Below are 26,695 nucleotides of genomic sequence, written 5' to 3' on the forward strand. Positions count from 1 at the left end.
GCTTTCCCCCTCACAAATGACATTACTTTACATTTATCAATATTTAAATTTAATTTGTTATTTTTACACCAATCATTAAAATTATTTAAATTATCTTGAAGTACTTCACACGAATTGGCATTAGTAATTGGAAGATAAAGTTTTACATCATCTGCATAAAGTAGGTGATAACAAATTAAAGACGGAGTTAGGTCGTTCATATAGATGGTGAAAAGCAATGGTCCAAGATTAGATCCCTGAGGAACACCAGATGAAGGGAAAAAAGGTTTGCTTTCAAATCCATTATATTGAATAAAATTAGGTCGATTAGATAAATAAGATTTAATTACTTGTATTAATTTATCCGGCAATCCAAGAGTAAGAAGTCTACCCATCAGCAACCGATGATCAACTGTATCAAATGCTTTGCTAAGATCTGTGTAGATCACATCAACTTGAGGATACTCATTTAATAGATCATAAATATGTTGTGTGAAAACTAATAAATTTGTAGTTGTTGATCTTTTAGGGATGAAACCATGCTGATAAATAGAAATTTCACTCGATAACTTGCCAAATATAATCTCATAAATGCACATTTCAAAGATCTTAGAGAAATTATTTATAATTGAGATGGGTCGGTAATTTGTCACTTCAGATCTGTCTCCCTGCTTGAAAACAGGACAAATTCTTGTTCTCTTCCAAACACTTGGGAACAAACCAGATGATAAAGACTTATTGAATATAAGTGTGAGAGGTTTAATTAAGACTTTAGAGAGTTTTACTATTGCAAATGCAGGAATGAGATCATGACCAGAAGTTTTCTTTTTAGACGATAACCTTGCAATAGCCCTTTTTACATCTATTTCATAAATTCTTAAACTATCTCCAAGAAACTGGGGTTGATCATAATTCGAAGGAATATCCAATACAGAAGTATTCTTGTTATATACACTATCAAAAAACTCTGCAAATGAGTTTACAATAACATTTGCAGACCTATATTCAACACCCCTGAATTTCATTATTCCAGGTATTCTAGATTCACGTCTGATTCGATGCATGTGATTCCAAAAAACAGACGGTGATAAAGAAATATTATCCTCAACATTTTTTGTGTAATTATTATATGCAATTGTAATACGATTCTTAATATCTATTCGATAATGTTTATATAAATCCAAATAATATGATTGTCGAGTTTCCTTAAATTTAATTCTAAATTTCTCTTTTAAACGAATATCTGTTATAATGTCAGATGTGAACCAAACTGGGTATTTCTTATTATTGTTTACAATTCTTGGTACAGATTCTAAAATTGCATTATTCAATACCTCATAGAAAATCATACAACATTCATTAACATCATAACAATCAGTTAAAGCAGACCAATCATTATCAAAAAGTCTTATATAAAGTTGATTCCAATTGCATAAATTCCAATTGTAACGGAGAGAACTTTCATTTATAGGACAATTAGTTATCTTTTTTTCAGTCACTAAATCAGAACACATTATCAGTGATGGGTGATATTTATCTTCTGGAAAAATTGGATCCAAACATCTTTCAATATTAACTTTAAAGTTTACAAAGACTAAGTCAAGAAGCCTATTTAATGAATTAGGAATACTATTGACCTGTCGAAGTTCCAATGTTTGTGAAAATAAATTTAAAAGTAAAATTTTATCATTAAAGAAGATGTTATTCTCACAAAATAATTTATAACTAGGAATATTAAAATCTCCAAGTATAATAGTTTTGTAAGTCCAAATTTCTTTAATACATAATAATGAGTTGAAGAGATCATCATAATAATCAATTGACAAGACCGGAGGTATATAAAGAACAATAACAATTAAAACAGTATCATTCAAGGCAATCGGAAAATTTTTTTTTCTCTCTTTTCTCCCTTGTTAATTTAATTAATCGATACAAGTATTATATTAAGCGAATAATGTAACTAAGCGAATAAACCTTTTAAGGAACAATTTGATACTATAATAATAGTCAGTGAAAATGAAATGCAATGTAATAAAATTGTAGTTTTCGAGAGAACTTACCGATGCTGGTGAATTCGTTGAATATAATGACGGTGGCTATAAGGTGAGATTAAACAGGTTTCCCAGGTGATTTGCCGGATGGTCGAGTCTGAAACAAAATATGCGATATTAATTCGCCTTGATCTCATTCGTTGATAGGAATCCTTATAATATAAAATGGAAAATAATTAAATTTGTATAAGTAAGTCTGGAAAATATGTTTTTCTTATTTTTTGAATAGAAGTAAGTGGATTTTTCGCAGTAATAACCTAATAACTATATGTGACTAATTTTATTATTAGTATATTTTTTAAACATTATTTAAAGTATATATATGTATATATTTATATATTTATTTATTTTACATATATTTATTTAATTTATGTAAAGTTTGTATACAATTTTATAGTTACTATTTAATAGTAAAAAAAAACTTTATATATTTATATGTAAAGCATATTTTTATATAATATATTTAAAAAATTTTTTTTATTTTACACTGTTAAAAATTTCTCTCACTGACATATATTCTATATCATTGATATTATAATATTAATAATTATTTTAATATTTAATATTTTTTAATTTAAAATTTTAATATTTATTATATATAATTACAAATAATATGTAATAATATTGTTCGGAGAAAAAGGGAATAATCGAAGATAATTACAAGAAATGAATGTATTTTTAGTGATTAATTATTATTTTTGCATTTACTTAATGAATGCGGAATTGACATTAACCAAAAGGACAGTCACCTGTATCGAGATATCTGAAAAGGACGTTACCAGCACGCACGTCCCTTGTTATATTGTCGCTCGACTATCGCGGGATCCTGTTTCTTGACGGATTTATTCTCTTGGATAAATCGTTAATGTACGTGTGGCATTTTATTAGCGCCGATTCAATTACAATTTTTTTTCTAAAATTTTCACTTTTCTTCCCTAGTTATCGCACTAATAAATGAATTCTTAATATTTTATTTCATTATTATTCAATTGTTATATTAAAACTTGAATAAAAAATAATAATCCGAAAGAAAATATAAAAGAATTTTTTTTAACGAAACTTTTTTATTTTACTATTTTGAATTAGAAGAAGATGTAATTCTTAATAACTTTATATGAAAAACTAATCTATGAGTTTCATTATTAATGTGAATATGTAATCTTAAAAAAATGTTGAACAATAAATATGACGAATATTGTTTATTTATTTCTTTTTCACATTAAAATTTTATTACAATAATATTTGCGTCACGAAAACAAATGCGAAATTTAAGTTTTTTAATTTTTGTTGCAATTATTAATTTTTGCAAATATTTTTAATGGAAAATTCATTTGAACGTTTGAAACAAGTGGAACATTTTTCACTTTGGGTTAAAAAATTAGTTCTATTAATTGAGCAATATTTCTAATATTTGAAATATAATTTTAAGTATTAGAGAAATATTTATATTTGAAAAATAATTTTATATATTAGAGCAATATTTTAAATATTTGAATTATAATTTTAAATATTAGAGAAATAATTATAATATTTGAAAAATAATTTTAAATATTAGAAACATATCACTGTACTCTTTCTTCAATAACAAATAATGATACAAAAGTAATGCAAAAGATTATTTTTATGTTGCACGAAAAATTTTCATATTTTCGAAGACTTATAAATAATTTTTTATCTACTTATTTAGAATGTTTATTAAAAACACGACTTAATGGAAAGAAACACTTCTCTCCGACAAGGTAAAATTTTTTTAATATTTTTTTTTTATACTAATACAGAAATAATTTATGAATTTAATAACTAATCTAATTATTCTATATACTATAATAATCCTTATAAATAAAATTACCCATTTTTAAAATAAAATTTGAATATAAATAATAAATCCGAATTTATGAGTGAAAAGTGTATTTTTATTTTTAAAAGATTTGTTAATTATTTTATTGTTCGGTTAAAGATTGTTTGTTAAAACAAAATTTAAAATTGCTAAAAACGCTTTAATCTATAAATAAAAATTAATACCAACTTTATGTTATTAATTTTTATTTATAGATTAAAGCGCTTTTCAAGAATTTAGAATTTTAAGAATTTAATTGTTTAAAATAAATTCAGTCTTGTATTCTATAAAGTTCAATTATTGTCGCTATAGGAAAAATTTAATATTTCGTTTTAAAATTCGTGGTAATTTCGAAGTTTATAAGACAAACCAAAAAGAAAAGAATTAAATCTTTTTAATATTTTCAAAGTTTGATAAATTTTTCTCGAATTTTCACAATTTTGCAATGCTTAATCGCTACTTTGTTGACAAAAAGAAACTATTAAAAATTCTGGCGATTAATCTTTGAAAAACGTATTTTTCCTAATACTCCAAAAATTTTATTTTTAAAAAAAAATTTTTAGTTTAATAATCATTTAAATTTTTTAATATTTTTTTAAACTATGTTAAAAATTGAGGGAAATAATATAAGAAAACTGTTTTTTGTTGGTGTGTAAAAAAATTTATTTTTAAGAAAACTGTTATCTCTCGGTGTGTAAAAAAATTTATTTTTTTGTTCAGTTATAAATTATTCTAATATTTTTAACGAAAAAAAGGACGAAAAAATGATAATAATATATTTTAAACAGTATCTTTATTTTTGATTTTTAATACTGTTTGTAAAATTATAAAATTTGATATTTTTTTTATAGATTAAGACGTTTATGAACAATCAAGAAAAAAAGTTTCTCTACAAAAGGATAAAACAGAAAAGCAAAAAAATTAAATCACACGTTGATTTCTTTAATTATTGTATAAAAAATTGTATTGTTGTATAATTTATAATTTTGTTGCAAATTCTTTTAATCGAAAATGAATATAATTGGAATTGAAAATGTTATCGCAATAATATTTGCATTAACATTGCAAATAGTAGTGTCAACGAGAAGAACAGCAAGCGAGCGAGCTGATGAATTTAATGAGTTATACAATAAACAATATGATGTTATTGACAATCATATTGCTGATTGTTTTAAAAATGAGGCTTGGAATTATATTGAAGAATATGTTCTCAGTGATGATGAACTGCAATCATTTATTATCAAAATAAATAAAACTGGACGTCCAAGTATAAATTACAAAAATAGAAAATTACTCAATCCAGTTGATTTTTCGATTTTGCGATTTTTCACTTATTTGGAATCAACCACTTTTCAATTAAGAACAGCAACGAAACAAGTTGAAAGTCTTAAATCGTATGTCTTTGATGATTTTTTCTCATTTAAAGCAGAGAAATTATTTAAAAAATATATGGAAAGAAAACTCAAAGAAGTTATTTCATTTGAAAATTATTATGCTCTTTTGATTTTTTTAGACAATCCAAAATTTGAGATCGATACCCCCGCAGGTTGGCGAATGAAAAGGGCAATTTACAGTTTGCTTCTTCGACAATATAATCCAACATTTGACTCACATTCTAGTAATAATCCTGAGAGACATTGTTTCTTTGCAAGTTTAAGAAAAAATGAAATGATTGCTAAAGTCAAAGAGGGCATTACTTATAGAAATGCACAATTTCGACTTTGCTATCCTGAATTAAAAGATGTTATTGCTCCAGAAACTGAAATTGACAATAATTCTTTAACTCTAGTTTATACTAAACTGACATTTTCGAAATATTATCAAGTTTTAAATATAAAAGAAATTACAGATGATAATCGCGATCTTTATGTAATTCTTCCTGAAACAAACTACAGATTCAGTGATCCATACAGATTTATGCATAATAAAATGTTTATTCAAATGTTACCAATGCAAATAACTGAAGTCAACGATATTTTAGGAGTATTGGTTCACATGGCAAATGCAATTGAAAATTTAAAAACTAAAGAGGAGAATTATTTAAAAAATCTCTAATAATTTTAATAAAGAAAATTTATCCATTTTATTTTTAATCGTAAAAGAAGAATTTCAACGATATGATAAAAAATGTAAACTTTTAGAATTTTTTTCAAGTTCTTTTAGAATAGATATTAGAAAAATATTTTTAATATTTGAACTATTATTATTATTATTTTAAATGTACAATAAATTTTAACTACTTATGTAATATTCATTGTACTTCTTCTTCAATATAAAAAATTGTAATCTGGAAAAACATTGGAAAGGATTATTTTTATTGCTCATAAACAATTTTTAAATTTTACACCAGTTTTCGAAATTTAACTTTTTTTTTACAAATTATTTAGAATATTTATCAAAAAATCATTGAAAAATTACTAACATTTTAAGTCAAGTAAAAAAAATTAATATTTTTAAATTGTAATAAAATATTTCTTTAATTTGAACGTTCAAAACTATTAGGGCCATTTTTCATTTTGTGTTAGAAAATTGTTTCTGGTATTTGAATTATTATTTCAAATATTAGAAATATTTCGAACAAATGAAAAATAATTTTAAACATTTAAGAAATATTTCTCATATTTTAAATATACAATAAATGTTAATCACTGTACTCGTTCTTCAAAAAAAAAAAAAAATAATAATGATATGAAAGAAACGCAAAAGATTATTTTTATGTTTCATTAGAAATTTTCATATTTTCGAAGACTTGTAATAAAAATAATTTTTTATCCAGTTGTTTAGAATATTTATCAAAAAAAAAAAAAAAAAAAAAAACGACTCAATGGAAAGAAATACTTCTCTCTGACAAGGTAATATTTTCTTAAAATTCTAATTCTTTTTTTTTAATATCTAATATATAGAAATAATTTGGAATTAAAAAATAAATAAAGAAATTATTAATTAACACTATATTATTATTAAATCTAATAACTAAACAACTTTTCAAAAACAGACAACTATTATAAATAAATTATTTCTATTTAAAACTCAAAAATTGCTTTCACAATCACAATTAATTATTTAATAATAATTAGATAATAACTATTAAATAATTTTATTTACATTAATTAAAGGATATTGACAAAATTTACAAATTAATAGTGTTTTTTCCATTTCCTAACTTTATTTTATTTTATAAATATGTTTTGAATAGATATATTTTTTAAAAATGATGTTAAATTATAGCTTTTAGAAAGCAAATAAATATGTACTTTAAAATATTTCACTTTTTTGTATAGACAAAAAGTTAAAATTTGTTTTTGTTTGTAAATAACGTTTGTATTTTCGAAAACGCATTTAATTTACTTTATTCGTAATTAAATGTGTGTTTTTTGGCAAAAAATTATATTTGTTTTTTTAAATTAAAAGTAATGGTGAATAAAATTCTATGTAAAATATACACATAGAGAAAAGGATAAGGAACATAAAAAATCTTGTTTATAAGAATTAATGCAAATAGAAATTAAAATTCCCCTATTTCAACACATTTTATTGCAAGATTTTCAAAAATTCAAAAATTGTAAACCCATTTGAAATTCTATAATTTATAAGAATTATTAAATTGTTGCAACTTCTCTAAAATTATTTTCAAGATTTCAATTTAATTATTTTCTAGAATTTTTTGACTGAAATTCTTTTCTAAATCAATAATTTTTAATAATTTTGAGAAATTTCATAAAGAAAGAAAAAATCATTTTTTTTTTGAGAAAAAAGAAAGTTCACTTAAAATACGTTTAAATTTCAATTGTTTTAGATTAAATTTTATCCAAAATTCGATTAAATATTTGAAAATTGTTCAATAAAAATTCATTATTTTGATAATTAAACAAATTTAAAAAAAATTGAATACAAATTTTTCAAAAACTAACTTCTTCAGATTATTTATTTATTATTATTTAAAATTCAATTTTTCAAAAATTTTCCATTATTAAATTTAATAAATTAAAAAATTGCGTTTGGACTTTTTCTTAAATTAAAAAATATTTGAAATTTTTAAGTAAAATGAATCACTAAATAATTTATAAATTATAATTTTATGAAAATTTCTTAAGAATTTAATTATTTAAAATAAATTCCGTTTCTTATTCTTTAAAGTTCAATTGTTGTCGCTATAGGAAAAATTTAACGTTTCGTTTTAAAATTCGTGGTAAAATAAAAAAAGGAATGAAATCTTTTTAATATTTTCAAAGATTGCTGAATTTTTCTCGAATTTTATTTTTTTTAATTTTGCAATATTTAAACTATTATGTTGACAAAAATAAACTATTAAAAATAGAGACGATTAGTCTTAGAAAAATGTGTATTTTTCCTGATACTCGAAATTTTATTTTTCTTTCAAAGTGATAAAAAATATTTTTTTAGTTTAATAATCATTTAACTGTTTTATCGAATTTTTTTTAAATCATTAAAAATTTAGGAAAACAATATTAGAAAACTGTTATCTCTCGGTGTGTAAAAAAATTTATTTTTCTGTTCAGTGATAAATTCTAATATTTTTGTATAAAAGAGAAGGACAAAAAAATTAAAAATACATTTTAATCAGTATCTTTATTTTCGATTTTTAATACTGTTTTTACAATTATATAAATTTTTGTATTTTTTTTTATAGATTTGGAGGTTTATGAACAATTAAGAAAAAAGGTTTCTCGAATAAAGGATAAATCAGAAAAGCATAAAAAATAAATCACACGTTGATTTCTTTAATTATTGTATAAAAAATTAATTAAAAATTTTTGTTGTATATTCTTTGAATCAAAAATGAATATAATTGGAATTGGAAATGTTATCGCAATAATGTTTGCATTAACATTGCAAATAGTAATGTCAACGAGAATAACAGCAAGCGAGCGGGCTGAAGAATTTGATGAGTTATGCAATAAACAATCCGAAGCAATAAACAACAATATTGCTGATTTTTTTAAATATGAGGCTTGGAATTATGTAAAAAAATATCTTCTCTCTAGTGATAATATAAATCTATTTTTAAAAGAGGTAAACGAAACTGGATATCCACATAAAAGTTTTATAAACAGAAGACTAAAAAATCCTCTCAATTTTAGGATTTTGCGATATTTTACTGATTTGGAATCAAGTTCTTTAACATTGTCCAATGCAAATGAAATAGTCAATGGTTTCAAAAGAATTTTTAACTATCAATCCCAAATTTCAACAGCGAAATTATATCAAAAATATATGGAAAGAAATCTCAAGGAAGTTGTTTCATTTGAAAATTATTATGCTCTCATGGCTTTTCTAGAAGATAAATCGCTGATTTCAAAGGATTCTCCCGCAATGTGGAAAATAATTAATGCTATTTACAGTTTAACCATTAGACAGTACAAGTCTGTTTTAAAAACATTTCCAAATGATAATCCTATATTTAATTGTTACTTATCTCAAATAATGAATACAGGTGGAATTGCGACACTGAAACATGGTATGATTTTTGATAATTCAAATTTTTTATTTTGCAATAAGGAATTAGAGAATATAGTTCAACATCAAACTGGGATTGAACGTTCTCGATCTAAAGTTTATTTTAATTTGACATTTTGGGAATATCATCAAGTTGTGAATATTAGAGAAATTACAAATAATCATCAAGATTTATATATAATTTTTCCTGACACAAAAATGATGGTCTCTGGTCCACCATACATCACTAGATATAATGGAATACATATTACAATAGTGCCAATTTTCATGCAAGAAGAAAATAAAGAAAACCAATTAGTTAAAATAGCAAATGCAATTGAATATTTTAAAATAAAAGAGGTGGATTATTTAAAAAGGCATCAATAAATTTTAATCAAAAGAATTCAGAAGTTTCATCATTCAAGGGAATAGTTGAATCACAAAAGAAAAATTTTAACAATAAATATGAGAAATAATGTAAACTTTAAGAATACATTAATTTTTAGTATGTTCCCAAAGCAATAAACGTTCAAATGAAAGAAAATTTTTTTATATTTCTTCGAAAAATTAAAATTTTTGGGTCAAGTATTTAAAAAATTTACCAAGTTTTTTATGTTTACTTTATATTTTTAATTTTTTGTTGAAAATTATATTAAGTTTTTAATAATATTTAAAAAAAAAATATTCCTTTCACTTGAACGTTAATTCATTTTTTAGATTATATTAAAAAATAAAATATTTTTAACAAAAAAATATTATGGTAAATTTTAATAGAATTTTTACGTCCGAGATAAACGTACGATAAATTTTAACTATGTAATATTCTCTGTATTCTTTCTTCAATAATAAAAAATAATATTAAAACAGTTGCGAAAGATTGTTTCTATTTCTCACGAACAATTTTTTAAATTTTCGAAGATTCATAAAAATAATTTTTTTAGGTTACTTAGAATGTTTATCAAAAGCCACGTCTTAGTGGAAAGAAATACATCTTTTTGACAAGGTAAAATTTTCTTAGAAATATTTTTTCTTTTTGAAATTAATTAATTATTTAATAATTAAGCAATTTAATTATTCAATATAATAAGTAATTCAATATAATTAAATAAATAAACAATTTTTCAAGAGAAGACGATTTTATAAAATTTATTTGTTTTGTTCATTTTTATTCCTTATTTGTGTTAGTTGCAAATTATTTTAAACTATGAAAAATTGCTTTTAAAATTGAAGAATTAAATAAATTTAAAAATTATTACATATACGAATTCATATGATTTACAATTTGAATAATTAAATATTAAATGTAAACGCAACAACGTTTATATTTGAAATTTGAAACTAAAAAAATTTACTTTAATTTAAATAAATTAATTAAAATTATTCTAGATCAGATTTTATACAGATTTTATAAATAATAAATTTTTTTATTAGAAAATATTTCCTATTCTAGAATTTATTATTTAAAATAGAATTTTTTTAATTTTATCTAACTTGTTATTTGATATAAAAAAATAGTATTATTAATAATTTAATTTAAAATTATTATTAAACAAAAATTTTACTTTTTTCTTTTTTTAGAATAATTTCAGTGTTTTTATTGACAAAAATTTAAATGTTTTTCTCTTGTAAGAAATTTTACCGTTTTTTTTTTAACAAAAGTTTTTGTCGTAACAAAAAATTAACGTTGAAAAAAATAATTATTTTTTGTATCACTAATTTATTAGTAAAGTTTATTAATTTTACTTATTTATTAGTAAATTTTACTAACTTTACTGATTTATTAGTAAATGTTACTAATTCAAAAGCAAAAACTCCGTTATTAATTCAAATTAGTAAACATTTTTATAAATTCAAATTTAGAAAGTAGATGAAAATTTTGTTAAATTATAATAAAACACTTAATTTTTTTTATAAAAAGTAATATGCAAAAATCAAGATAGGGTTGAAAAAAAATTGAAAAGAGAAAATTTATGGAATTTGATTAAATATTAAAATATTACTAAATTTATTTGCCGTAAATTACAATTATATTAAAAAGTGCAATAATTATCCTATACAAAAATTATTATAATACAATAATTATTATTGTTTATAATATAAAAATTTTAATGATAAATTTAATTACACAATTGATACTGAATCCAAAATATTAACGAGATAACGCAAAAATTTCATAAAAAATAAATTTTTCAAAACACTAAATTAAATAATAATACCTATTAGCCAATTATTAGTAAATAAATAAATTAATTACTTATTTTTAGGAATGAATTCGGTTATTACAAATATTTCTAACAGTATTTTTCTAACTTTTAATAGTTTTTAAAAATAATGTAAAAACTTACTATGTATTTTAAAAATAAAAATATATAAAAATATCAATCGATAATAATTATGCAAAAACATAGTCGACTTTTTAAATAGTTAAAAAAAAGACAGTCAAAAATTTTTATTGCTAAAAAAATTTATTATTTATGAAAATAATTGAATTCTTTTTGGGAAATTTTATTAAAATAGTAGATATTTAAAATAATTAAAATTAGAAAAATGCATTTTATTTTTGAAAATAATTGAAATTAGGACAAGAATTCTTTTGACATTTATGAAAATAATTGAACTTTGGAGAAGAATTTTGTTACTTATAAAGATAATTGGAATTTTTACTAGAATTTTTTTCAAATTTTCAACATAGTTGAAAGTTATGAGAATTTTATTTTTTTTTAAATAATTGAATTTCTGCAAATATTTGTAATTTCTCCAAAATTGAATTTCTTTAGGATTTTCAACAAAAATTTAAATTAGAAAATTTTTAAATTCTATTATTTTTAAAATTTCTAATTTTATTTAAGTATTTTAAACCTTCATTATTTATTTTTTTTAATTTTAGTATTGTTTGTTAAAATTATATACATTAGGTAGTTATTTTTTTCTTATAGATTAAGGAAGTTTTTGACGAGGTTTTTGAGCAATCAAGAAAAAAGATTTCTCGATTAAAAGATAAAATACGAAAGCATAGAGAAACTTAAACCACACGTTGAGTTGTTTAATTGCTGTATACGAAATTAAAAAGAAAATTTGTATATTCTCTTGATTGAAAATGAATAAAATTGCACTCGGAAATATTATTACAATAATATTTTCTTTAACAATACAAATTGCAGTGTCAACGAGAATATTACCAACTGAGCGTTTAGAGATGGCTAATGATTTTTATGACAGAAAATTATTAGCAATCGACAATCATATTAATTATCCTTTCAAGTATGAAGCGTGGGTCATGTTGGAAAATCATGTTCTCAGTGTGCATAAACTCGATTATTTTCTTCAAGAAATAAATAAAACTGGAAAGCCAATTGAATTCTTTCACGATATGAAACTAATAAATCCTATTCATTTCAAAGTTTTGCGATATTTTACTTTTATGGAATCAAACTATTTTGATATTAATGATGCTGGTGATTGTTTCAAAAATCTTAATTCAAATGTATTTAATAATTCATTTGAAATATCATTTCAACATTTATTCTACAGTTATGTAAGAATGAAACTCAACGAATTACTTTCATTTGAAGATTATTATGCTCTTAGAATTTTTCTACAAGATTATTCGCAAATTAACTTGGAAAATCCTCTAGGCTGGAGAATAAGAAGAGCAATTTTTAATTTGGCTATTCGTCAATATAAAGAGAGACCACAATTATCATCTGATTCCGATGTTGCAGAACTTTGTACATTCTATTTAATAAAATCGGAAAAATTTATTTGTGATATTAAAAAGAATGACGTTATTCGTGTCAAAGAATTTCAGGTTTGCAGTGGTGGTAATCAAAAGTATGAATCTCTTATCAAGGAAATTACACCTTTTACATATTTGGTCTCTTATGATGTGAACATTTTGAATAATATTCAAATTGTGAATTTAAATGAAATCACAGAAAGTAATGAAGATCTTTATGTAATTCTTCCTGATACAAAATTAATTTTGTCTAAAAAACTGAACCCTGTTAGGCGATCTGGAATAATTCTTCAACGTTTGATTCAAAATGTTTATGTTTTGAATATAAATGATCAAAAGTTGCTGACAAATTGGGCGAATAAAGTTGAAAATCTTCAAACCCTAGAGAAAGAATATTTAGAATATCATTCCAGGAATCATTAACATAAAATGAAGAAAATTAACGAATTTTATTATTTTGTTCTACACTTAAAGGAAGGAATTAAGAAAAAAATAAATACTATATTTATTTTTAAATTTCGAAAAATGCATTTTCAATGTATATCGAAAATAGTTTTTAGTCCTCAAAATAATTTTAAATATAGAATACATTTTCACTATCTATGTAATAATAATTTATGCTTCTTCTTCAATAGAATAAAAATCTTAATCAAATTTGAAAAAGATTAATAATATTTTTCATGAGCATTTCTAAATTTTACATTATTATTAATTATTATTATTATTAATATTATTTTTAAAATATTTAATCTCTTATAAATAATAAAAAAACGTTTTCCTCTTTAGTAAAAAATTAATTTTTCATTATTATGCGTCAAAATAAGTAACAAAAACATTAATTTTACAAAGTTTCTAAATGTCAAATTTAAGTTTTCAATTTTTGTAACAAATAATTTTTTAATAATCTTTTTAAAAAGAAATATTCCTTTCACTTGAACGTTATTTCATTTTTTAGTTTATATTAAAAAATAAAATATTTTTAACAAAAAAATATTATGATAAATGTACGATAAATTTTAACTATGTAATATTCTCTGTATTCTTTCTTCAGTAATAAAAAATAATATTAAAACAGTTGCAAAAGATTGTTTTTATTTCTCACGAACAATTTTTAAAATTTTCGAAAATTCATAAAAATTATTTTTTAACTGCGGTTACTTAGAGTCTTTATCAAACGCCACGTCTTAGTGGAAAAAATACATCTTTTTGACAAGGTACAATTTTCTTACAAATTTTTTTCTTTTTGAAATTAATTAACTATTTAATAAGTAAGGAATTTAATTATTCAATATAATGAGTAATTCAATATAATTTAATAAAAAAAACAATTTACCAAGAGAAGACGATTTTATAAATATATTTGTTAGTTCCATTTTTATTCCTTACATAGTGTTTGACAGATTGAAAAAATGCAGATATTTTTTCATGATTTATAATAAAACAATATTTAAAATAAGAAAATATAAAAAAATTATGATTAATAAATAAATTTTGTTTATTATATGCTTTTTTCTATAACGAATTTCGTTTGATTGATCTAAATTATGCAAATTTTTCTCCTTTTTATTTATAAAAAATACTAGATAATAGTTCATTGTTAAAAAATTTTAGAAGTAGAAAATATACCCATTTTATGCAAAATTTATATTTCTCAATAACAATATTGTTCAGAAACTCATTCTTTTCTTTTGGAAAAGAAACATTACATAAATTCTATTATATTTGTCAATTACAAATTTTAATTTAAAATGAAATTGAAACTTTTTAAATTTTTAGAAAATAAAGGAAAAAATTTTACTCAAGAAAATGTTCTGTTACATTTATTTACGAATTTCTGTAATTTTAAAATTATTCGAAAACACCAATAACTTTTTTTTTTTAAATAAATATTGAAACAATATTATTTCTTAATAGAAATTAAGAATTTCAAAAATTTCAAATTCAAAACTTTTTAAATTCAATAACTTATAAGAATATTTTTATAATACATGAAGATAGCGATTGCTCCGAGTTAAAAGTTAAAAGTTTCTAAATGTCAAATTTAAGATTTCAATTTTTGTGGCAAATGTACTTTTTTTAAATATTAAAAAAAAAATATTTCCTTCAAATTGAACGTTGAATTTTTTAATTTTGTATAAGAAAAATATATTTCGACAATTTGACATATTATGTTCAAAGAACGATAAATTTTAACTACTTATGTAATATACACTCTATTCATTCTTCAATAATAAAAAATTAAATTAAAACAGTTACAAAAGCTTGTTTTTATTTCTCATGAACAATTTTTAAATTTTCGAACACTCGTAAAAATAATTTTTTATCTGGTTACTTAGAATATTTATTATTTATCAAAAGCCACGTCTTAGTGGAAAGGAATACATCTCTCGACAAGGTAAAATTTTCTCAACAATTTTTTTTCTCTGTAATTAACAGCATATGCTGTTAATTAATTATTTAATAATTAATTTAATTAATTTAATTAATTTATATTATTTAATATAGGTAATAAGTAATACAATATAATTTAATAAATAAACAATTTACCAAGAGAAGACGATTATTTTAACACATTATTCCCAACGAAAAAATGAATTTTTGTAAAAACAAAAAAATTTCACTTTGAAATTAATTGAAACGTGTATAGAAGTAGAAGTTGAAAAAAAATTTGATTAAATCATTAATATTTACAAAAGGAAACTAAAACACAAACGAGAGGAAATCTCTTAACGATGTGCGCCACTGTCTCTCCTTGCGCACTTGAAACGTATAAAACTGTAATTAGCAATTTAAGTGTGTAGAGGAATCGTGGGAAGCAAGGAATAAGGTGGAGATGCCTATAAAGGGCTACCTAAAGAGAGAAGGAAAGAAAGAAAGAAAGAAAGAGAGAGTAAAAGAGAGAGAGAGAGAGACGCATTCTTCCATCAGATATATATATTTGCGACGTTTTCTGTTCCAAGTTACGAGCCACACACCTCACCAGAAGAAACAATCATGTTTCCCTGAGATTCTCGCAATAAATCGATTCCAGATCCTTTGCCGATCATAATGGGAAGTTCATCGCGCGATCTCATCTCCCCAGATGTACAATTCAAACGCTTGATAACTTCACTTGGTTCGCTTTATACGGAAAACTGATTATTTATAACTTACTGACTGTCAATCAACACAAAAAAAAAATATTCTCAATTTTCAATATTCAAACATTCAATTTTCCGTGTATATATTATTGCCTCAATATTATTATTAAATAAATTATTAATTACTAAAAAGTTTCTTATTTTCCATTCGTTTGACTGATCTAATTTATTATGCAAATTATTCTCCGTTTTATTTATAAGAAATACTAGAAAATAGTTAATTGTTAAAAAAATTTTAGAAGTAGGAAATATACCCATTTTGTTGTAGAAAATTCTCAATTTTTATAAGGAAATAATTTGCATCAATTTAATAATAATATTTCTTAATTTCAATTATTTTAATAAAATTCAAGGTTTTTTAAAAATAAAGAAAATAATGTTTATAAATTATATTTGTCAATTAGAAAATTTAATTGAACATGAAACTGAAATTTTTTGATTTTTTAGAAAATAAAGGAAAAAAATTTATTCAACAAAATATTCTGTGAAATTTATTTACGAATATCTTTAATTATAAAATTATTTGAAAACAATAATTTCTTTTCTAAATATTTTAAATATTTAATTATTAGGTATTATTTTTCCATAGGAATTAAGATTTACAAAAATTTCAAATTCAAACCTTTTTGAAATTAATCATCTTATAATAATTAAAGAGGACCAAGTGTTTTAAAATCATTATTTTATATTATAAAAATATTGTTACTGTAAGTTTTTAAAAATTATTTTCATACTCTATTAATATCTAAAATTAAAACTAAAATTCATTTTCAAATCAATTTTTATTAGAAAATTCTACGAGAATTCTATTATATAAATACAAAAGTAAATTATTTATTTAATAATTGAAAGTTTTTTATAATTTCATTCTTATAAAAAATTTTATTAAAAAATTTTTAAATAATAGAATTCTTTTGACGAATTTTAATAAAAATTTTTAAGAATAATTAAATTTTTCGAGGAATTTGATTAAAATTGTATTAAAAATAATTGAAATTCTGCAATGAATTTTATTATTAATGAAAATGATTAAATTCCTAAATAAAATTTTATTGTTTACGAAAATAATTGAATCCCTGTAAAGATTTTATTATTTACGAAAATAATTGAATCCCTGTAAAGATTTTATTATTTACGAAAATAATTGAATCCCTGCAAAAAATTTTATTATTTACAAAAATAATTGAATGATTGCCAAGAAATTTATAAAATATTTGTAAATAATTGAATTTCAGTAAGATTTTTATTATTTTATAAAAATAATTGAATTATTGCAAAGAAATTTATAAAAAATTTGTAAATACTTAAATTCCTGGAAAATTTTTATTTTTTTATGAAAATAATTAAAGGTTTGTGTAGAATTTTATTAAATTTTTTTTAAATTATTGAATTCTTTTGAACAAAATCTAAGTTCATTACAATTTCTAATTAAATTCATTCAACATTGAAATTTTATAAAATTATAAATTGAAACCGTTTGAAGTTCATTTATTGATGAAAATTGTAATCGCCTCTTTTAAAATTCAATTAATTTTGAGATATTTAAGTAAAATTATTCATTAAATAATTTATTTATTTTAAGATAGTAGTTCAAAGTTTAAGTTATTTAAAAAGAAATTTCAAATTTTTGTCAGAAATTGAAAAAATTGATGGTTTGGTATTAGAAATCGTGGAAATTTTATAGTTTACGAGTTATACCAAAAAGACCGAAAAATTTAGAATTTTCTTATGAATTCTAAAAATTTAAATTTTTTTCAGTACTTTTTAATCCAAATTCTTGACTTTTCCCTAAATTCCCTTAAATTTTGTATTAACTTTGCAATAACTTTTAAACATATTTGCAATAATGTGATCTGTATTCGATGCAAAAGAAAAATAATTTTAATGTATTCACTATTTTTAAATTAAAAATTTAAATAAACTTGGTCATTAACTAATAATAAAATGAATAAATAAACCAAATTGTTTACATATTAGTAACAAATTTTCTTTTTTTTCCAGGTGAGTCAGTTGTTGCATCATTTGAAACATATTTCCAAGACATTGCAGACGCCACAGTGGTAATTCCAATTCATTTAATTTTTAATTAGAATTATTATTCAGTTTCCAATAACTGGAAAACCTACAAAATAATTTTTTTTCAATTTTTCCATATAGCATTATTCAATAATTTTTAAAAAAATTAATTTCAATTATTAAATTAGCAATAAAATTTGAAATTATCATTCTCTCTAAATTTAAATTAGTATAAAAATAATGTTTATTAATTTAAATTAGTGACTGACCTTTTTAGACTGACATTATTTACACTCGAAATAAATGATTCAATTTTCAGAAGAGTGTTGTGCTTCAATTTTTTTTCTTTAGTCTCGAGAATTTTTTTTTATTCGCTTTCTTTAACGATGATATGTTACGAGCGAGATTAACTATTCCATTTGTTAAAAATAATGGGGCACATAAACTCGAAAAATGAGTATATAGAGTGTGTTCTCCGTTGGTGTTCTATCTTGTCTTGAAGAGTGATTGAAGAAAACAGCGGACGAGTATAACGACGCAATCTGATCTACGAGCATTTAACGAGAAATGGCATAAGTCAACGACGGATGAAGTATACACCTATTCTACGCCTATAGTTGGATTTTATGGGTTCGGTTCCTTCTATAACCAAGAGAGAGGACTCATTTTCTCAATGATCCAGAAGACATGAAATTGAATACCACTTTTCTTTTTAATGAAAAAATTATTATTTTTTTGAAAAAAAATAAAAGTGGAAATAAAAAAATTAGAAATCGTTTCAGAATAGAAAAAATATAGTCAAGGTTGAACCTTATAGTCAGGGTTGGACCATGTTAATGAAAAAATAAAATCAAAACATTGACAAAAAGGATCTTTTTTTATAAAAATATTTATTATTTATATAAAAATGATTCTTTATTAAAAAAAATTTATTTCTTCAATCTTTCTTTCCGTCTTTAGCAAAAGTCAATAGAAAAAAATTATTTTCCGTTAGAGCTGCAATAGGAACTGAGAGTACAATCGCATAAAGTGATCAGACTTGGCAACGTCACATTTACATTGGATTTTCTTTGCCGAATTAGTTCTCGACGAAAAAAAAAAATGAGAGAAAAAGAAAAAGAGAGTCGACTCAAGAGATAGCACGTATAGCGTGTACAAATGTTGACTTCGAATTCTGTAACTTCTTTTTCTTTAGGAGTCGATCGTGACGTATCCGCTGGATTCCAATCGAGCGATTTGTAAGTCTCGTGACTTTAAGTTTAACGTCGATCTTTCTGCTCTTATACCGAGAGGCGCGCACCGATTCTCGAACCCGCCCCCCCAATAGTGGCAAAGGAATTCAAATTAAATAAACACGTAGATATATGTATATACAAATAAAGAAAACCTGATTATATGCAGAAAATTGGCTAACAAATTTTTTTAAGAAACTATTTTCAAAAAATTTTCCCTTTATGTTGGGTTAAATTTTGAAAATCTGATGATAAATTCGTAAACAAATTTTTTTTGGGGTGAAATTTGTTTTTACAAATATTTTATGTCAAATGAGTCGAAAAAATAAGTATGTCTGACTTTACTCGACAGTTACTACTAATAATTAATTTTTTTGAATTCGCAAAATCTTATTGACTAAAATTTTGATTTATTTTTCTACCTTAATTTTTTTCCAGCAAATAACTTGTATTAGTGAAAATTTGGATGTCATAAATTCAAAAGTCTGACCAAATCTTACTTTTACTACTGATACTGATAAAATTACAAGAATTGGAATTCAACAATTTGGCTAAAAATTACTTTAACCACAATTATGATACTAGATTTTATTTTTTACAAGAAGTTGTCCATAAATTACGTGAGACATTTTTTTTTAAATTTTAACTCCCCCCACTTTAAAACCTTAGGTAATTTTTTCCACCAATAAGTGAAAAAAGTTCAAAAGTCTGACTAAAAGTGTCCATAACTACTAATAATAATTTGACAAGCCTTTCAAAGTCTGAGTATGTTGCACTTTTACTACTTACATTAAAAATACAATAATTCAATTTATTCTTTTATGGATAAAATTCACTAGAAAATTAAATTCACAATTTACGAGAATTTAAAATGTTGTCTGACCAAAACCAACTGTTACTACTTAACAGAGCATTTCCAAGAATTGTTAACTTAAATTTATTTCACTTGACATTTTTTATCTTTTTTCTTTATTTTTCTATTTTGCTTCTTTATAGTGAAAGTATTTTTGCCTTTTCGTTTCTTTTTTTCGTTTCTTTAATTCTATTTTAATTCTATTTTAATTTTCATTACTTTTGTTATTTATTGATTCTATTTTTTATTTTGCATTTTTAAATTTCATTTTTATATTTATTTATTTTTGCTTCCATTTATTTCGATTATTTATTTTATTTTTGATTTGCTCTATTTCAATTTATAAATAATCGATATAAATAGAAGCGAAAATAAATAAAAATAAAAATAAAAATGAAATTTAAAAAAGCAAAATAAAAAATAGAATTAATAAATAAATTTATTTCTTTTTTAATTTTTTAAAATTCTTTATAAATATTTTTCTTTTTATTTATAAGAAATAAAATGACCGTTCATTTCAATTTCTTTCTTTATTTTATTCACATTACATTGCCTAAGATAGAAAATAATTTAAATCAAAAGGAATATAAGAAGAAGAAAAAAATATGAACTCTGTGACTTTGTGAGCTTTATATAATTAATGTGCTATTCATTATATGTCAGAAGATTCAGTGCTAAGACAAAATGGAATGTGACACCTGATCGTGGAACGTAGGCAATATTCCTCTTTTTATTTTGTATAAAGAAGCAAGTATTTGCCGAGGCTTCCGTATATAACCATAACAGGGTTATTAACTCTCTATAGTCAGAAATTTAATGATCTCAGCTTCCCTTCAATTTATTTCACGCCAAGAGGAATTTTTTCTTTTTTTTCCAATCGGGACCAATAAATCTTTTAAATCTCTATCGTAAATTTAATATTTAAATCATTTTTTAAAGTAAATTTTCGAGAAAAACAAATTTAATACATCTTTTTTTATCAAAATTACTTTATTTCAGAAATTATTTATAGAAAATGAAAAAATATTTTTATTTAAATATAGATAATTTAAAATATAGTTTAAATGTTTAAAATATACTTTAAAACATACTTTAAAACATACTTTAAAACATACTTGAAAACATAGTTTGAAATATAGTTTGAAATATAGTTTGAAATATAGTTGAAAATATAGATTGAAATATTTTAAAATATTAAAATTTAAAATATATTTGAAATTAAGTACATCTGTAAAATTATTTAATAAATCTTTCAAAAAATTTTTAATCTTCATTTTTTTTTGCAGAAGTATCGAACTGTTTGGAATTTTGCCCTCCAATGTAACTACAATGTTGCATGTTGTTTTTCACGTTCTTTTTTTTAATTTTTACTATCTCGAAATGGTTGCAATTTATTTACTGAATGTAATATTTGTTCACCTGAACGTGACTTTACCGTAAGGAGAGTATTATTATCTGGATATATTCCCATTGTATGTAAAACAGGTGAGCCCTTTACCTATTCTAGAAACGGCCTCTATTCCCTATTAATGTCACGGTCGATTCGAATTTCCAATCTTATTCTCATAAGTCGGAATGTAAAAAAAAATGCTTTCCTCATTTAACCATATTTGGATTGGAAAATATTTACTTTATTAAAAATATTTATTTCATTCATTATACATCAAAGAAGAAAATATTTTTTTCGTCCGCAGTATCTTTGTAAAGAATTAAAAAATTTGAGTATAAATTTTTAATTTAATATTACATTAAATATTTAATTTTGTATTTACATATTATTTATTATAATTGAAAAAAATTTACTATATTATTATCCAGAAACAAAGAAAAGAAAATTTAACATGTCTGACCAAAGTGACTACTACTACTGATATTAAAAAGAAATTGTTTATTTATATCACAAGTTATCCATTAATCACAATTTTTTCAAAAAAATCGATTTTTTAATGAAATTTATTTATTATTTATTTATTTTTATACTAGACGTCGATTTCCACTAGTTTTGGAATCAGTAGTAAAGTATTAATATAGTCAGACTCGAATATTTTTTTTAAAACTTTTAGTTTTCGTAGCAGTCATCACTAACAGTTGGAAAACATTTTTTAACTCTCCTGTTGTCCTGCAGCAGTTAATTTTTTATAAAAAGTAGAGAATTTTTGTATCAGTGGTATAACATCTTTTTGGTCAGACAGACTGAATTTTTGGTAAAAAAAAATTTTAACAAAAAAAGAGTATAACTATATGAATGGTTTACTACTAATTCAGAAATTAGTGAAATACTACTAGTACAGAAATATTCTGACAAAAATTCAGGTTGTCTGACTAAAACGGTCTTAAACCACTGATACAAAAATTCCCTATTTTCTTATGAAAAAATTTACTACTATAATCGGTAGTAAAAAAGAAAAATAATTAAAAATATCGTGCTATAAATTGCAACTACCACCAATAGTATAAATAATAAAAAAAGTTCCAGTCTGACCAGTCTGATCTTTTACTACTGATTCAAAAATAAGTAGATTCGACTTATGAATTGATAAAAAAATTATCGTCTACTATTAACTATTAAAAATACAAAAAATTAAAAACGAAGTCTGACTAAATCTGACCATGACTATACTAATGCAAAAAATACGAGTGTTTGAAAAGTCTGACACAACTACATTTTTACTACTCATTCCTGGACTTCAATTTTTAGAAACTTTAGTAAACAATTTTTCCATTTTACAAATTATAACGCAGTTGACAATTATTTCATGTCTGACTGAAGCTCATTACTACTGATATTAAAATAAAAATGTTTTCGATAGTCTGACTAAATTACACTTTTACTACTGATTCTAAATTTACTGAAACTTCTGTCGTAATACGAAAATAGTATAAAAGTAAAATAAGAACAAAATTCTAATTTCAATAATGATAATTATTAACGATAAGAAGAATTAATAAGTCTGACTAAAACTGATTTACTCTACTGGATAAGAAAAAATTTCCCAAGTTTTCTAAAATTTGAAGAAAAATTTATTCAACTACTATTTCTTACTGCTTTTTTTTTGCACAAAAAGAAAAAAAATTTAACGTGTCTGACTAAACAGAAAAATACTACTGATATTAGAAAAACTGAACTTAAATTGAATCAAACTTTTTAAAAATTGTTAATTATTGTAAATTTATAAAGGACAGTCATAATTAATGATTATTAATAACATTAATAGTTATAAATAATATTAATAGTTATAAATAATATTCATAATTATAAAAAATATTAATAATTATAAATAATTAATAATTATTAACAATTATAATTAATAATTATAGATAATATTAATAATTATAAATAATATTAATAATTATAAATAATATTACTAATTATAAATAATATTAATAACTTTAAATTATATTAATAATTAATAACAATAATAATGACGTAGTTCTAATTAATTAGATTTTAATAATATCAATTAATAATATTTTTTCATTCATTATAAGGCCAATTATTTATTGAATAATAATATTAAAATTGTTAACCAATAAATAGAAATCGTTTAATAATATCTAGTGGTAAAAAAATTACATCTATTTATGCAAACAGAAGGAGGAACTAAAATAAACTTAATGGGATAATTTTTCTTAAAGCGTAACGCCAAATGACGGTATTAGTGAAATTAATTATTTCCCCTAAGATCGGTATCAAGAGTCTCCTTATCGATTGGATCTTTAGATGCAAGATATCCTCCAGGACAAATAATCTACACCGCACCTCGCTAAAGATTGCAGAGGATAAATATATACATATAATTTTTTTTTTTGTAAAAAAAATTAAGTAGACAGAGTTGACAAATTAAAACAGTGTTTATACGGGTTTCCTGCTGATAGTCGTTTTCATGCTGTGCTCCTTTATTTCTTTCTGTCTCTCTCTCTCTTGTTTTACAACTTTGATATTTATTTTATTTAAAAAGAGCAATTATTCTTTGTGGAATTTTTGGTTGATTGTGTGTTTTCTCTATTTCCTGTTTTTAATTTTCTAAAGTTAAAGGAATGTTTAGAATTTTTATAGGGTTGTGGAGTTTATTTAATTGTGACTACACGAAACACGATTATAGCAGCACTGTATATATAAACTTTAGATTGTTATCTTATTGAATCTACAAGTGTAGAGAAACGATATACATTTTGCGATTCACTGCTATCTGTGATGATCTCATTTCTGCAGGTTGATTCTCTTGCCTGACTATTGCTAGGGGAGGGGGGGATAGGAAAGGGGGTTTGAAAATATATTTTATACAACATAGGAAAAAATTGATTTTTTTTTTGTCGAGAAAAAAAGAATTTTTATAAATTGTTTTTTCATTGCTATTAATATTCAATAATAATATTTGACAAATTTTAATAAATTACAAATTTTACAAAAACTGAATGAAATTTCAAGTAGTAAAAGTTAGTAACAGTCGGACAAATCACTAAAAATTTGAAAAATAAAAATGTAGGGTAAAAAATTATTTTTTTATAATTTTAATTAATTATATATAATAATAAATCATAATAACAAATTTTTCCACCAGGAAACCACATTTTTTTAGACTAACTAACCAAATTCTTGTAACATTTTGATACAAGTAGTAAAAGTCAACTTTAGTCAGACATAATTTAATATTTTTATTTCTTATGCTTTCCTTCTATGACTAAAATTTTTTGTTACTATTATGTCATGTTATTTTTTATTATGTTAAGAATTTTAATAATCTATAATTTTTTAAACAGTAGTAAAATAAGTAGTAGAAGAAAGTTACAGTCAGACAAATAACTACAAAATTGAAAATGAAAAAAGGGTAAAAATAATTATTATTTAAAATTTTAATATACGAAGTTATATTATAATTATAAATTTTCAGACTAGAAAAAAAACATTTTTTAAGTCTGATTATCTAATTTCTTGTAAATTTTTAATACAAGTTGTAAAAATCAGCTTTAGTCAGACATAATGTTGACATTATATAATTTTTTATTTTCTTCTAAGGGAGCGTTCACAAATGATGTCACGCTTTTGGGGATAGGGGGGGGTCTTACTAAACGTGACACAATGTATTTTTCTCATGTGAAATTGCAAAAATTGAGTGTCAGGGGGGAGGGGGGGGGGTCGAAAATTTCTAAAAATTGCGTGACATCATTTGTGAACGCTCCCTAACTTGTGCTCAAAAAGATAAAAATTTTCTTATTGTTATTATTTTGTGTTACTTTTAAAAGAATTTAAGTAATTTTTAAATCAGTAACAAAAGTAGTAAAAGAAAGTAACAGACGAACAAATAATTTGTCTGACTGAGACGTACTTTTGCTACTAGTTCAAAAAAAAATGAATTTCTGTTTTTGTTCTCTCTTGCAAGTACTTTACATACAATTACTTATTCCTTATTATTTCGTACCAGTTATATAAATTTGAAACCATAAATTATTACTTTGAATATTTCACGCGTAAGAGCCGTTTTTACAATAAATAAACAATAATCGTAAATTTACGAGATCTCATAAGCAATCTTTAACTGGGGATTGTCTCAACCCACATGAAACTTTCCACTAAGAAGAAATTTTCCATTGAATAATAATGACTTTCATTTTATCACCTTTCGCAAAGTTTTCTCCTGACATATTTTCGTCACTTTTTTGTCAAGAACAAACATATTTTATAGAAAAATATTTTTTTTCACTATTTTACAAATTTGGAAAAATTTTCATCAGAATTTCGTTTCTCAGAGGGTCGACAATGTAATTTCACTTTTACTTCGACTTTGATTTTCACTTTGATATTCACTTTGATAGATTTTTACCACTTTAATTTTCATTGTCACTTTAATAAATTTTTATTTTCCCTTTTATTTTCACTTTATTGGATTTGTATTTTTATTTTTTACTTTTATTTTCATTTTGAAAGATTTTTATTTTTACTTTCACATTCACTTTGATAGAAAGGAAAAATAAAAATATGTTACTTTCACTTTCAGGTTTACATTCACTTTTATGTAAAGTGAGAATAAAAATCTTTCACTTTCACTTTTATTTTCACATTCATTTGGATAGAAAGTAAAAAAAATCTTTCACTTTCACTCTTATTTTCACATTTACTTTGATAGAAACTAAAAATAAAATCTATCAAGTTAAAAGTGAAAGTAAAAATGAAAGTCAATATAAAAATTTCAGTAAAAATAAAAATCTATCAATTTCTTCTCATTTTAATAGATTTTTATTTTTACTTTCACTTTCATTTTCACATTCACTTTCATTGAAAGTAAAAATAAAATCTATCAAGATGAAAGTGAAAGTAAAAAAGGAAAGTACAAATACAAATCTATCAAAATCAAAGTAAAAGTAAAAATTAATCAATATGAAAGTGAAAGTAAAA

The 26,695-nt window shown here is 22.3% G+C and overlaps 4 protein-coding genes and 1 long non-coding RNA gene across 7 annotated transcripts in view; all 5 read left to right on the forward strand.

Moving 5' to 3' along the window:
* LOC122505053 (protein cortex) overlaps positions 1-26,695 on the forward strand; it is a 281,236-nt gene that overhangs the window by 118,029 nt on the left and 136,512 nt on the right. The gene's annotated exons all lie outside the window — the stretch shown is intronic.
* On the forward strand, positions 4,738-5,994 carry LOC122505058. Of its 2 annotated transcripts, none has more exons than XM_043616479.1 (2): positions 4,738-5,261; positions 5,381-5,994. In XM_043616479.1, exon 2 carries the CDS (start codon positions 5,422-5,424, stop codon positions 5,920-5,922), a length of 501 nt encoding a protein of 166 aa, XP_043472414.1. In that variant the 5' UTR covers positions 4,738-5,261; positions 5,381-5,421; the 3' UTR covers positions 5,923-5,994. Both variants share the same exon structure in this region, with proteins under 2 accessions (XP_043472414.1, XP_043472415.1).
* Positions 6,613-9,918, forward strand: LOC122505057. Its single transcript, XM_043616478.1, has 2 exons — positions 6,613-6,719; positions 8,519-9,918. Exon 2 carries the CDS (start codon positions 8,668-8,670, stop codon positions 9,709-9,711), a length of 1,044 nt encoding a protein of 347 aa, XP_043472413.1. The 5' UTR covers positions 6,613-6,719; positions 8,519-8,667; the 3' UTR covers positions 9,712-9,918.
* On the forward strand, positions 10,196-13,610 carry LOC122505055. The gene is made up of 2 exons (XM_043616476.1): positions 10,196-10,327; positions 12,261-13,610. The coding sequence occupies exon 2, from the start codon at positions 12,422-12,424 to the stop codon at positions 13,481-13,483; it is 1,062 nt and encodes a 353-aa protein (XP_043472411.1). The 5' UTR covers positions 10,196-10,327; positions 12,261-12,421; the 3' UTR covers positions 13,484-13,610.
* On the forward strand, positions 14,229-15,715 carry LOC122505059. 2 transcript variants are annotated; one of them, XR_006301888.1, is made up of 3 exons: positions 14,229-14,274; positions 15,397-15,455; positions 15,566-15,715. It is a non-coding gene; the product is annotated as an uncharacterized LOC122505059 (long non-coding RNA). The 2 variants fall into 2 exon arrangements; XR_006301887.1 differs by lacking the exon at positions 14,229-14,274 and having other exon boundaries at positions 15,322-15,455.

This window comes from Leptopilina heterotoma, unplaced genomic scaffold (genome assembly GCF_015476425.1).
Source record: "Leptopilina heterotoma isolate Lh14 unplaced genomic scaffold, ASM1547642v1 Lhet_337, whole genome shotgun sequence".
Classification (NCBI taxonomy): domain Eukaryota; kingdom Metazoa; phylum Arthropoda; class Insecta; order Hymenoptera; family Figitidae; genus Leptopilina; species Leptopilina heterotoma.